General features: G+C 44.5%; 2 protein-coding genes across 2 annotated transcripts; one reads left to right on the plus strand and one right to left on the minus strand.

Annotated features, from left to right (window-relative positions):
* Positions 1-131: 131 nt before the first annotated feature.
* LOC135622870 (histidinol dehydrogenase, chloroplastic-like) lies at positions 132-1,531 on the plus strand. The gene is made up of 5 exons (XM_065125152.1): positions 132-668; positions 758-859; positions 973-1,044; positions 1,110-1,172; positions 1,256-1,531. Exons 1-5 carry the CDS (start codon positions 531-533, stop codon positions 1,316-1,318), a joined length of 438 nt encoding a protein of 145 aa, XP_064981224.1. The 5' UTR covers positions 132-530; the 3' UTR covers positions 1,319-1,531.
* A 251-nt stretch (positions 1,532-1,782) lies between these two features.
* Positions 1,783-8,326, minus strand: LOC135622864 (patatin-like protein 3). The gene is made up of 9 exons (XM_065125133.1): positions 7,323-8,326; positions 7,055-7,117; positions 3,968-4,069; positions 3,777-3,878; positions 3,592-3,663; positions 3,464-3,526; positions 3,339-3,380; positions 2,653-2,712; positions 1,783-2,557 (listed from the first exon to the last, which is right to left on the minus strand). The coding sequence occupies exons 1-9, from the start codon at positions 8,229-8,231 to the stop codon at positions 2,492-2,494; spliced, it is 1,479 nt and encodes a 492-aa protein (XP_064981205.1). The 5' UTR covers positions 8,232-8,326; the 3' UTR covers positions 1,783-2,491.
* Between the last annotated feature and the right edge of the window lie 6,554 nt (positions 8,327-14,880).

A 14,880-nucleotide genomic window follows, 5' to 3' on the forward strand; every position in this document is an offset into this window, starting at 1 on the left:
AAATTGCCTGCAAAATACAATGCTTTTTGGTTCTTTCACAAGCAAACAAAAGGAGCTAGAACTACACAATTTAGCAATCCAGTGTAAACTGATGCTTCTGCTGTAAATAAACCACAGCCCAGAGCATAGAGCACAATATTGTATACAGATCCAGCGGATTGCCAGGACTTTGGTATTAAGCTAAATATGCTCAGGCCCATATTTCCAATCACTTCAGATGATAAGGTCAATACTAATAGCTTCAATATAATACCAAACACTTCAGCAATGTCCTTGAAACTTCAACTGCACCTAGAAATTTCAGTTCAAGGGGTTTAGCATAATCATTGTGGTTAGTTATCTGTTATTGTGCCGTTAAGTTTCTTAAGAGATTTCAGGATCTTTTTTATTAGAGACCATGTCAATATCAGACTTTGTAAAAAGTTGTGGGAAATTGCTCTCATTAGCAATGTGGTTGTATTAGTCATATCTTTAGTTAAAGAAAACTTGTATTTTTGTTGTCATCTATTTGTACTTGCTTCAACCAATACATGTTAATGTTTGTGTATTGTTGTGTGATTGTTAAGCTTGATCCAGCTGTAAGGAAAGCATTTGATGTGGCATATGCCAATATTTATGCATTTCATGATGCTCAAAGGGTTCCTGAGAAGGATATTGAGAATATGACAGTAAGCAAATGACTTGTAGTATTCTTTATTTTGTCACCAAGTTTTTCTTGCTCTCATTAACTGGTTTTGGATGTAATGATTATGCATAGGGAGTTCGGTGCAAAAGGATAGCAAGGTGCATCGGCGCTGTAGGGCTTTATGTTCCAGGGGGTACTGCAGTCTTACCCTCAACTGCTCTCATGCTTTCAGTGGTATGCTCATCTATTCCTAGGGATGGCTGTGGCGGTTCAGTCATGGTATTGTTGAGTTTTGATGCATGATGGTGAACAGATATGGTTGACTTTTGATTTCTTCCGTGCACCAGCCCGCACATATTGCCGGGTGCAAAACTATTGTTCTTGCAACTCCGCCAAGTCGTGATGGTAGCATTTGCAAGGTAGCCTTCTACAAGAACCTTGGCCCCACATTGAGATGAAGTTGAATCCATTATGTTTGCTGCAGGAAGTACTTTATTGTGCCAAGAAAGCCGGTGTAACTCACATTCTAAAAGCTGGGGGAGCTCAGGTTCAAGGATTTTGAGCACCCTTTTTTGCTCTGCAAATGGCTTTTCTTGTGCTTTGACTAATTTCTATCTGTTATATCTTCAGGCAGTCTCAGCAATGGCTTGGGGAACTCCATCTTGCCCAAAGGTACAAAATTCCTGTATGTAGTGGGGGTTACTTTATGAATTATTTTCTTTTATATGTTTAAGGAAAATATACCAAAAGCAGCTGGTTGTCTTGTAAAATTAGTGACTGTAAATTCTAGGATTACTGGGCTTATGTTATTGCAGCTTATCTTCTATTATTCTGTAATCTTCCATGTGAGTACTTTTTTGCATCAAAGAGCAAACACTTCTTGTTGCATTCTTTGTATTTGTTAGGTGCACAATGCATAAATATTTCTTAATGAGCTCATTTTCCAGTTTCTCTTTCGGTCACTGTGAGCTTCTTTTCATTTTGAATAAAAACTTTGTTGTGGGGCCTTCCATTATCTAACCATCATCTGCAATTACTCCAAATCCAAATGTCTGGTTTTGAATGAAACCAAAGACAGCCATAATCAAATCCTTTCATTAACAGTGATAGTATGATGCTGCCAGGTTCTTAGTCAGGGCTAGTTTTAGCAATTTAGATTAAGAAAAAAATAGTTTTATTTAAAATCCATGTTAAATACAACTAATAGATGATATTTTGATTGTATCCAGGAGTCAAAATGATGTCAAATCTATAAAAAGTAGATGACAAGCATTAGTGTTACAATAGGACTTCTAAAATGAGAAAAAGTTGGGTAGCAATAAGAATTCTGTTACAGTTGACAAAAAGTTACAATATGGTTCTAGTGGTTCTTTGTCCACAAAATGTCAGCCCTCAGTTAGAAAGAGTCCTTAAGGATTCAAAATATTGAAAAAAAGGATCTAGCTGAAGAAAACAATGAAGATTTCTAGTGGTGATTTTATTTCTTAACGTCTACAACTATGTATAAGTGTGTGTGTATATATATGTATACACACACACACACACATATATATATATATATATATATATATATATATATATATATATATATATTCTATCTTGACTTGTTACCTAAAATTTATTTTTTCTGCTGATGAGATCAACCATATAGCAGGCTTTTCTTTCCATTTGACATGTACATATGATGCTAAAGATGATGGTTGTTCCTAGTTCCTACGCATCTTTCTCATCTATATTCTGTTCTCTTTCCATAGTTAAATCTTGTTCTATCTCGGCTTGTTACTAAAAGGTACTTTTTCTGCTGATACAATTAAACATATAGCAGGCTTTTCTTCCCATTTGACCAAGACTAGTTCTCTACTTATTCTAATTGGGCCCTGATCTCCGTGGTGTATCTCTGGACAGAGTCGTCATAGTGCAAGCAAATGCAACCTAAAGATTGTAAAATTAAAAGAGGAAAAATGTGGAACCAAGGACAGAGAGTAAAGAATTAAAGCATAAGGGAAGCTAAGGAATCAGAACCATACCTGGAGAATCATTTTTGCAGCAGTAACATATTGATTTCCTGGGCCAAAATTTTTTTCAACCTGCAAGAAACCATTAAAGGTTCAGATATAAAGTATATGGCCAGTCAATTGTAACCAACACTGAAATTGAGTTGAAGCAGATGATCAACGTCAAATAAGGAGATTTTGATGGATAGTTATTGCACCATCAACAGGGAGATTATATAAACCATCAAAAGAAGATGATGTACATTTAAGCACATTTGATATCATTTATGCATGGTAGAATAAGTACTGACAGCTGTCTTTGGTTTCATTCAAAACCAGACATTTGGATTTGGAGTAATTGCAGATGATGGTTAGATAATGGAAGGCCCCACAACAAAGTTTTTATTCAAAATGAAAAGAAGCTCACAATGACCGAAAGAGATACTGGAAAATGAGCTCATTAAGAAATATTTATGCATTGTGCACCTAACAAATACAAAGAATGCAACAAGAAGTGTTTGCTCTTTGATGCAAAAAAGTACTCACATGGAAGATTACAGAATAATAGAAGATAAGCTGCAATAACATAAGCCCAGTAATCCTAGAATTTACAGTCACTAATTTTACAAGACAACCAGCTGCTTTTGGTATATTTTCCTTAAACATATAAAAGAAAATAATTCATAAAGTAACCCCCACTACATACAGGAATTTTGTACCTTTGGGCAAGATGGAGTTCCCCAAGCCATTGCTGAGACTGCCTGAAGATATAACAGATAGAAATTAGTCAAAGCACAAGAAAAGCCATTTGCAGAGCAAAAAAGGGTGCTCAAAATCCTTGAACCTGAGCTCCCCCAGCTTTTAGAATGTGAGTTACACCGGCTTTCTTGGCACAATAAAGTACTTCCTGCAGCAAAAATAACGAATTCAACTTCATCTCAATGTGGGGCCAAGGTTCTTGTAGAAGGCTACCTTGCAAATGCTACCATCACGACTTGGCGGAGTTGCAAGAACAATAGTTTTGCACCCGGCAATATGTGCGGGCTGGTGCACGGAAGAAATCAAAAGTCAACCATATCTGTTCACCATCATGCATCAAAACTCAACAATACCATGACTGAACCGCCACAGCCATCCCTAGGAATAGATGAGCATACCACTGAAAGCATGAGAGCAGTTGAGGGTAAAACTGCAGTACCCCCTGGAACATAAAGCCCTACAGCGCCGATGCACCTTGCTATCCTTTTGCACCGAACTCCCTATGCATAATCATTACATCCAAAACCAGTTAATGAGAGCAAGAAAAACTTGGTGACAAAATAAAGAATACTACAAGTCATTTGCTTACTGTCATATTCTCAATATCCTTCTCAGGAACCCTTTGAGCATCATGAAATGCATAAATATTGGCATATGCCACATCAAATGCTTTCCTTACAGCTGGATCAAGCTTAACAATCACACAACAATACACAAACATTAACATGTATTGGTTGAAGCAAGTACAAATAGATGACAACAAAAATACAAGTTTTCTTTAACTAAAGATATGACTAATACAACCACATTGCTAATGAGAGCAATTTCCCACAACTTTTTACAAAGTCTGATATTGACATGGTCTCTAATAAAAAAGATCCTGAAATCTCTTAAGAAACTTAACGGCACAATAACAGATAACTAACCACAATGATTATGCTAAACCCCTTGAACTGAAATTTCTAGGTGCAGTTGAAGTTTCAAGGACATTGCTGAAGTGTTTGGTATTATATTGAAGCTATTAGTATTGACCTTATCATCTGAAGTGATTGGAAATATGGGCCTGAGCATATTTAGCTTAATACCAAAGTCCTGGCAATCCGCTGGATCTGTATACAATATTGTGCTCTATGCTCTGGGCTGTGGTTTATTTACAGCAGAAGCATCAGTTTACACTGGATTGCTAAATTGTGTAGTTCTAGCTCCTTTTGTTTGCTTGTGAAAGAACCAAAAAGCATTGTATTTTGCAGGCAATTTCCTTCTCGAACTTATATGCTCCTGAGCATTTGATCATCAACGTCGAGGATGCGGAAAGGTGGGAGGGTCTCATTGAGAATGCTGGTAATTTGTTATGGTTATAACCATTGTTTCAACATGTTAGAGAAAGAAGTTCTGTATTACTCTCTTTGGAGCATATTGGTATTATCACACAGTCCTCCAATCAATTGAAACTCATCTGTTGGAAAGCATCGTTTACAGTTAAAATTTGTTGAGGACAATAAATTCTTTGCTAAAATTGTCTAGTAACTTCTGTGGATCACTGCAGGCTCAGTCTTTTTAGGACAATGGACACCGGAGTCCCTCTCAGGCTCAGTCCCTCTCATGCCAATAAGATTATAACTAACCTTCATTGTGTAGGTTATAATCTTATTGGCATCACATCAAAAGAATGGTTATAATCTTATTGGCATCACATCAAAAGAATGGTTCGGAGTTGATGAAGGTTCATTGTGTAGTAAACTGATGTCAGAACAATGAAATGAGGAGATAATTTTTTAGCCATTGCTCTACTCCGAACCATTCTTTTGATAATCATTCCAACGTGTTTCAGATATAGGAACATGTGAGCCTTCCATGCATTGGCCATTCTTAGGAGCTTTTCCTGGTTTAAATTAACCTTCTAATGAATTTATTAATGTAGTTATAATTTATCTACTTGAAAAATGATTCTAGCTAATTGATGTTTGTATTGACTAAATCGTCTTAGCGAAGAAGTTTCAATACCCAGTGTTCCAAAATTTATCATCATATAGGTTGATCTCAAACTATTACTGGACATGTCTTTTCCGCTGGGATAACTTGATCTGAAGTAACAATTTATAGAAAGATGTGTTTCCTTCTTTATAACACTTTAGAGACTGTTAGAGTGGACATTTGTTCAGTGCTGTGCCTACTCCATTCCAACATGCGTGTTATGATTTAGATCATGGAACTACTCGCTTTGCATGGATAAATCTGCATATTGCCCATCCCATATCCAGCATTGGTGGGGTCTTTTCAATCTTGGCCTAACTTCTCAATACACATGAAATGATAACTGGAGAAGACTGAAATGTTTTTCCCTCTTTATTTCTTTTCAATCTTGAAATACATTAGGTATTTTTGTAGTGAGGCCTCTTAAATGGCTGAGTAGAGTTTGGAAGTCTTGTTATAGATTCCTCACTTTTAAGCTGATGCAGCAACTCTTTATATTTTTTTTTTACATATTAAACATCTTAAGACTTCTTGCTAGACTTGATGGGTGGTTTGTGCTTATAAGATCTTATAGTTCTGCCTATCTACTGGAGTTGATTAATTATTTATACAGAACTGTACACATGTCAAAAGTTATTTTGACATGTTCCATCTGATTTTGACAGATATTGCACCAGTTTGTGAAGGTGCTGTTCAGCACATAGCCTCAAAAAGGTTTCAAATTGGGGGAATTGATTTGACTAACTTACTAACACAAGAACTTCGCAAATCCAATACCTTAATGAACATCGACATTTCTGAGGTTGAGAAGTTGAAGGAGCAATATGCACGGTGTGCAGAAGATCAAGTTGCCTTTGATGAGACCCAAAGAACATGGCCTAAAGAGACGCACACCCTTCCTGATGGTCAGGTTTGTTGTTAGCTGATCTCCAATCTTACTGTCATGAATCTGCATCTTAAGTTCATCTTCTTCACTATCTCCCTTTTCTCTCCGTCCCTTTTCTCTCGAGCTCGTCGTCTTTGGCGTGCAATTTTCCGACATGAATGCGGTGTCATGTAGAGGCTATCCATGAACAATCCATCGGCTGTGGCTATAACCACGTTATTATAGGTGATAAGGGCAATAATTATGACAAGACCCTCGTGACATCAGCTGACGCCTCGTGCCTCTGACGGGCTGACAACGCCTGGCCAGCATGGGCTGGAACGCCAACCGAGGCCCATCAACGACCGCTCAAACTCGTCTCCTCATGACATGCCAACAACAATGTCAAACGTCATCAGGAGGTACGATCCTGCTCCCAGTGGGCAGGTGCATCCGGTAACACTCAAACCCCTTATAAATACCCTCGCGTTCTAAGATACGGGAGAAAAGAAAAAAAGGAGAGAGCACTCTCCTCCACATCACTAACTTGATCGTCGGAGGGGTCGGGCCGAGCTTCCGACTCGACCTGTGTGCAGGAACGAAGACGAGACGTGTCTCGCCGGACGTACAGGCGGGGAGCCCTTTCCCGGAGGAAATGACGACCCCTCTCCTTGGCCAAATTGACCAGCTGGTCGGCGACCTCTGCTGTTCCGAGGAATCTCCCAGGGGATTCCCGCCATTCGAACCCAGAACAAGCTGCGTCGGTCCCGATGCCACGGCATAAAGTTGTTTACCCCAACAGTAGGTATAGTTTGCTCACGGAAGTCGAAGGTTTACCTGTATGCGCAGGTAATTGCTTGCTCTACGGTGTCCGAATGCCGTCGCCACCGCTTGATCCACCTGACGATGATCACAAAAGCCACGGCTTTTGATGAGTTAATCTGAACCGTCAAAATATTTGATCATAGATGATTGTGAGAATGTACGGTCAGGATACGTTTTCTACCGACAATTGGTTAGGGCTAGAAAATGTCTCGAAGAAAGAGGAAAAGAAACTTTTAGCAGCGGGCGGGAGAAAGGAGATGGGGAAGTCCGGAATCCGTACCATGTCGGCGAAGCCCTCGCCAGCGATCCTGACGAGCTCAGCGGCACCCGGTGCGGCTGGCGCGGGGGCGGAAGCGCCGAGAGACACCACCATGAGGTCTTCCACCCCGGCCGCGAACGGGAACTCCGGCTTGTTGTGGAGGACGTGCGTGATGGCCGCGGCCACAGGGTTGGCCATCGCCACCCCGGCGCCCACCGCGGTGACGCGCGTCCGCCCGTCCACCGACCGCAGATCGACCGCCGCGGTGGATGCGTCGGCGCACGTGGCCGCGCACACTTCCCACATCCGGAAGTCGTACCCGTCTGCCTCTACCGCGTCAGCCCGCGAGAAGAGGAACGGCGCCCCCGTGGCGAGGTCGTAGCACGGGATGAGCACCGGCTTGACGGTGTCCCTCAGCGTCGCGTCGCCGAAGATCCGACGGAAGAATCTCCCGGGTCGACGGAACATCCCACGGAATAGGCCCCTCCCGGAGGAGAAGCCGCGCCCGCGGCGGCGGCTCTCGGAGAGGAGGAGGTGCAGGGCGTCGGTTGCGGAGAACAAGGGCCGACCGTCGTGGTCCCTGGTAAAGAGCATCGCGACGAGGACGCCGCCGCCGCCGGAGCCGGCCGCGACGTCGAACATGTAGGCAACGCGGGCGGATGGGTCGCCGGAACGGTGACGGAGGGAGGACTCGAGCCGGGCGAGGGCGACCGCGGCGAGGAGGGCATCGGAGGGGCTGCCGCCGCCGTCGATGGACAGGATCCGGATCCTTCCTCGGGCACCTGCGGCGGTCCGGGGGGAGGCGCCAGCTGAGGAGTAGGAGGAAGTGGGGAAGAAGAGCTTGTTGGGGTCGTCGAGGCCGAAGAGGAACTTGCTCTCGAGGACGGAGAAGATCTCGTAACTGAGCTTGTCGGCGTCGACGAACGCCATCCTTCCGAGAGCGTGATGGAAGCGGTCGAGCCCCACGGAGAAAAAGAACCGAACCGGATTTATCTGGAACGGAACGGAGGACTCGAGCTTGGAAGGCGGCGAACCGCTCTTCCAGCTTAAATAGCCAAGGGGAAAGGCGCGCAGGTCAGGGTCACGACCACGGAGCACGTTAGCGGAACGTGGGCCTCACCCGTACGTGAGCCGCAGCAACCGTCGGATGAGCCGCAAACGGTCGAGATCGGAGGCGGGGAGATGCGCTGCGGAAAGTGGGACGAAGGCTGGTGAGGCGTGGGTTGCGTCGGGTCGGTGGAGGGGGATTCGGCGACGACTCGGCGGGGAGTTCAGATGGGCTTGCACGTGTGGGAGGACCTCGGTGCGTGCGGTCACCGACGGCTTCGGTACTGGGGATCGGACGCGATCGCATGGATCCCAGAACGGTGTCGGGGACGGACGAGACAGTGACAGCGGCGAATCAGGTTGCGCCACGCTTCACTTTTTTGTTTTATGGCCCGCGGGGATCAGAAAAAGGAAGAAAAATATAGAGGTAATACTGTCCATATCTTTTAATTACATGGCTTTAATAGTTACTTACAAAAGGGGATCAATTTATTAACTTGATAGGTCACGTAAAGGTTTCACCTTTTTAACATAAAGGTTTCACCTTTTTACACTTTGTTCTTCATAAATTATTTTCGTGAATCGTATCCTTATTAACTAGATTACAAAGATGTTACGACACAAACACCATCCTATTTATAAGAATCAGGTTTTTTAAAGACTAATTAATATTAATCAAATCAAAATATTAAAAAGAATTAAGAATTTGACGATTAAAAGAGTTATCCAATACTCTCATCTTTTGCAAGCCTGGATAAGTTTGTTAATTTATTGGATTAAAAATCAAATAAAATAGCAAATGATTAATTGGTTAGATTAGTATATATGATCTAATTAATTCAGTTCCAAACCATAGCTAGTTTTGCTTTAAGTTATGCCTGTATATTTGTTTAGATGATCATTAGAAAATTTTACATAAATTACACTCTATTTACTTGTGGTCCGAATGTGTGCTTAAAGGGAATTTTGCAGCATGATGTATGTATCTGTCTGTAAAAACACGTACCTTGTTGGTATACTTTGTATCAAATTTTCCAATCTTGATCCTAATGTTTGGCATTAATCACGTAAGTTGGTGTTAGGTTTATTCTAATTAGATTGGAAGTTTCTGGGTGCCAGGTAAGTTTCACTTGTTGAGGGATTGACGAGGAGCAAGATAAGAATACGAGATCAATGATATATCTAATATATCAAATCTTAACGTGGTACGCGTAGTCAAACGATGATTCCATATCATGACAAATCATCTGATTTTATCAACGAATAGTTTTTTCCTACCTTCTCACCATGCATAAATACTAGGAATAGTTTGATATCAAATATCATGATTCGAGCTCGATGGACTAATTGATTTATCAATTTTGTTTCATCGAAATTGTTCAAAATATCTAGGCTTCATTTTTAACGAGAGAGTAACCAGACATAGACATTCAAAAAAACTTCTTGTTTTATATTGCTTTGATATTGTCAATCAACATTTTTCATGTGATTCGAGTGTTAGGTTTATGCTGATCAACTAAAGTATCGGAAGGCTCCTCTTGGAGTCCTTGTTTGATGAATGAAGGGTTGGTGCAAAGCATGGTGTAATACAAAAATGGGTACCAACCACTTTATTCCTCCTGGTTTGAAGGACTACTTGTCTTGGCAGCACACGGGGGCATGGACTTGTTATTTAATTCCACAAGATAATGCAGGTATGTTTGTCTTCATTACACGTTGGCCTCTTTATGTTATTGGCTTTTGCTTCCATGGGCTATTCAACCTCTCTTTCTTTGTTTCATAAAAAAATGCTTTCGTTGTGTACATGTTGCTTCCTCTTTTGTTCATATATATCATGGTGAAGGGCAGATGTCATTTAAGGTTCTTCCCCGCATTCAATAAAAGCTTAGCTACTCTTTCACGTAAAGGTCGGTGTTGAGCATTACTAGTGTACTTCGATAAGGAAGGAAGTCTTACGACTTGCACTGATGGCAGCTGAGCCAGTAAAGTGATAGAAAGTAATGTTTAGTATTGAGTTGAGTGTATAATTAAATAAACTCATAATTATGAGGGGTTTATTTTGCAGCACTAAGTTAGGTTCTTTTTGAGGGGTAAGTATAAGCATTACTATATTGCTCAAGAGTGAGTGAGAAGAAAAAACAGAACTTTTCGTATGGTAAACTTTATAGGAACATAGATTGACAGTTGATAGTACAGATTAAGAGAGCGTAGGTTGATCCTCCTATATTCTGCACTGATCGGGATCTTATCTACTGGATTCCTCATAAGTTTTTAGTTGGTTTAAAATTTTATTATTATCGACTTATCAATTATCCGATTAGATGAAAATTAAGGAGGTTTGAGGCATGAGGGTTATATGTGGAGGTAAGCTGATATAAATTGTGTATAATTCTTGAGAAAAAAAGGGAAGCAAGTTCTAGTAATTAAGAATGCTTTATTACACTTATACTTTATCTCCACTTTCAACAACTCGTGCAATCTCGTTGAGATGCCAGCTTTTCTTTCTTGACATGAAAGATTCAAGTATATAGTCCACAGAAACGACAAAAGGTACCAGAACAATTCGATTACTTTGTGCAACATAGTGATGAAAAAAATTACTTTCCAGTTGATCCCAGGTGTACCTTAATAGATGCCGATATTATTCTAAATTTTGTTACATCTTGTATTCTTAAAAGAGATAATTTTAATCATATTTTTTCTTATTAATGTATCTAATAATATTTTTTGTATGGATTGTGAAGTTTTTGATATATGAGGTAAATAAATACATGGATTTTTGTGTTTTTCTTTTCAATAAATAAAGTACAGTTTTCAGGCCTAGTATTTCTACACAGCTCCAAGGAAGTAAATCTTTGACTTGGATTCATTTACTAATTAGTTAGATTTTCAAAATTTTGAAAAATTCTACACATTTCATACATAGATATTTTTTGTTGGCCAAAGTAAATAAAATATAATTTAGGTAATAGTATGATAAAAATGGATGAGTATAATTAAGATGAATGAAAAATAAATTTCTATAAAGTAAATTTTTTTATCTATGTTAGGTATATTATTTTTATAAGGAGACATTGACGAAGATATTGTTCAAAGCTAGATAGTTAAAATAGAGGGAGACATCAGGCTTTTATGTGATCATCATGTGCCCCTGAGAATAAAAGCAAAATTTTGGAAGATATTTGTTAGGCTAGATATGGTCAAAGAGTTACGTGGTTTAAAATGATATGCATAAAAAAAACATTGTGGTTGGGATGAAAATATTAAGGTGAATGCATGGGATTTCTAGGAAAAATATGATAATTTTTTTCTTTCACAAATATGATAATTGTTGGCATGAGCATGACAGCTTTCTTTAGTTGGCATTTTCCTGGCTATGTTACAGCATCATTTATAAATGTTATCAGCTTAATTACCAGCTTGCGCCGGTGACTTGATTACTCTTTTATTATTCTCTATGATGTGAACTGTACCAAAAGCTTCAAGCTTGATCAGATCAAGTAGGTAGCTCTGGCTGATATCAACTTTAGTGGGTTGGCTTGAAATATACTTGAACATAGTTGAATGACAATTGCAGCAACCCAACTTTCTCTTATATATATATATATATATATATATAAACATGCAAATGTTAGCTAATTCAAAAGAGAGTATAGAAAGTTGCATGCATCTGCAGCATGGTCTAACCTTATCCTCATCAAAAATACTTCAAATTAATGCCTTTGAGAACTTTATTGACTCAATTTCAACCATAAGCATGCAATGAACATGACATCCTCTAGTGATTTATTTATACCGAAGAAATGTTCTTTGAAAGTGATCTATGTTAGCTTGCATACAAAGAAGAGTGCTCTGTTGTTCTGCATAAAGTAAGTAGAGAATGCCCAACTCTAAGTTGATTAAGAAGTAAAAGTGACATCTCTTCTAATTGATGACAATTGTTGCATGAGCAAGCTTCAGTGTGGGTGGGTTATTATCATGGTTATTGATGAGGGAAATAATGTCGACAAGACTGGGGCTGACGTCACCTGTCCCATCATGCCTCAGCACTTGGTCCAACTGGCCAACACGTCGACCGAGGCACATTAAACATCATGCAAAGGTCAAGTCCAACGTGCTGACCGAGGCACATTAATATCTTACAAAGGTCAAGTCCAACACGTTGACCGAGGCACATCAAGCAGAATACTCCCCTATAAATACCCTCTCATTCGTTGGAAGAAGAGGAGGGGAGGGAGGCACACTCACACTCCACACCTCTATGGAGGCATCTCCTCCTCCTAAACCCCCTCCACATCTTTATCTAACTTGATCGTCGGAGGGGTCGGGTCGAGCACCCCGACCCGACCTTTGTGCAGGTACGAAACCTTCGGAGATCCAGCGGGCTCGAGGAGCGCCCCCACGGAGATCACCGCCTTCCGGACCCGAACCAAGCCGCGACGGCCCCGACGCCACGGCTAAAAAAGTTACTTACCGTAACATAATGGCGCTAGAAGGAGGGTCCGGAATGACGGTACGTTAGCCTTCTCTTGGGTTGCTCCACTGCAGTCGACCTGCACCACCAGCAGCGACTTCTGGGCCTGGTCTCGGCTCCTCGGCCCCACACGCGCGGCTCAGCCCCACGCGCGCCTCGGCCCCTTGGCCCCATGCGCGGCCATCCCGCGTCAGCTCCTCGGCTGACAGCGCAGCTTGCTGCTTCGGCGACCCCATGCGCGGCCATCCAGCGTCGTGCTCCTCGGCCTCACACTGCCGAGATCCACCTCGGTGCAGCCAGCCCGCGCGCCTCGACCCCATGCGCGGCCAGCCCGCCTCGGCACCTCGGCTGACAGCGCAGCTTGCTGCCGCGACCAGCCCACGCGAGCGACCAGCCCGCGCGCCTCGGCGCCTCGGCCTCGCGCGCGCCTCGGCGCCTCGGCCTCGCGCGCGCCTCGACCCCTCGGTCCCATGCGCGCCTCGACCCCTCGGTCCCATGCGCGCAACCAGCCCGCGCGTCACGCGCGCGGCCAGCCCGCGCGCCTCGACCCCTCGGCCCCACGCGCGGCCAGCCCGCGTCAGCTCCTTGGCTGATAGCGCAGCTTGCTGCCTCGGCCCCACGCGCGCGACCAGTCCGCGCGCCTCGACCCCTCGGCCCCACGCGCGGCCAGCCCGCGTCAGCTCCTTGGCTGACAGCGCAGCTTGCTGCCTCGGCCCCACGCGCGCGACCAGCCCGCGCGCCTCGGCTGACGGCGCAACCTGCTGCCTCGGCGACCCCATGCGCGGCCATCCTACGTCGTGCTCCTCGGCCTCACACTGCCGAGATCCACCTCGGTGCAGCCAGCCCACGTCAGCTCCTTGGCTGACAGCGCAGCTTGCTGCCTCGGCCCCACGCGCGCGACCAGCCCGCGCGCCTTGGCTGACGGCGCAACCTGCTGCCTCGGCGACCCCATGCGTGGCCATCCTGCATCGTGCTCCTCGGCCTCACACTGCCGAGATCCACCTCGGTGCAGCCAGCCCGCGCGCCTCGGCCCCTCGGCCCCACGCGCGGCCAGCCCGCGTCAGCTCCTTGGCTGACAGCGCAGCTTACTGCCTCGGCCCCACGCGCGCGACTAGCCCGCGCGCCTCGACTGACGGCGCAACCTGCTGCCTCGGCGATCCCATGCGCGGCCATCCTGCGTCGTGCTCCTCGGCCATGCACTGCCGAGTCCATCTCAGGGCGGCTTGCTCACGAGCGCCACGCCCCTCGGCCATAGACGGCCGAGCCCACCTCAACGCGGCTTGCCCGCCTGCATCATACTCCTCGGCAACATGTTGCCCGAGACCACCTCTGATCGGCTTGCCCGACGAAGTTGTGCTCCTCGGCTGCGTGTCGCTCGAGACACGCCCACGCGGCCTGCCTGCCTGTCGTGCTCCTCGGTTCATAGCCCGAGTCGCTCCAGTTCGACCACCGACTTGCGACTCGTCGGCTTGGCTCATAGCCCGAGTCGCTCCAGTTCGACCTTCGACTTGCGACTCGCCGGCTCGGCCCGTCACCCGAGACACGCCTACGCAGCCTGCCCGCTTGATCGTGCTCCTCGCCCACACGTTGTCCAAGACCATGACCTCTGCTCGGCTTCCCGATTGAGATGTGCTCATCGGTCGCACGTCGCCCATAACACAAGACACACACGCGTGGCCTCCCCGCCTGCATCGTGCTCCTTGGCGCATAGCCCGAGTCGCTCCAGTTCGATCTTCGACTTGCGACTCGCCGGCCCAGACCATAGCCCGAGTCGCTCCAGTTCGATCTTCGACTTGCGACTCGCCGGCTCAAACCATAGCCCGAGTCGCTCCAGTTCGATCTCCGACTTACGACTCGTCGGCCCAGACCATAGCCCGAGTCGCTCCAGTTCGATCTCCGACTTACGACTCGTCGGCCCAACCTGTCCAACAGCCTTATGCTACTCGGCTCCATTCTCCTCGAAATTGCGTCCGCACGGCCAACCCACTTGAAGACAGAAGCTATGCATCGGACTCCCCTTGCGTGACAACCGACGCATAGCTCCTTTCGGGGGGGGGA

Source organism: Musa acuminata, chromosome BXJ2-9 (genome assembly GCF_036884655.1).
Source record: "Musa acuminata AAA Group cultivar baxijiao chromosome BXJ2-9, Cavendish_Baxijiao_AAA, whole genome shotgun sequence".
In the NCBI taxonomy this organism is placed as follows: Eukaryota; Viridiplantae; Streptophyta; class Magnoliopsida; order Zingiberales; family Musaceae; genus Musa; species Musa acuminata.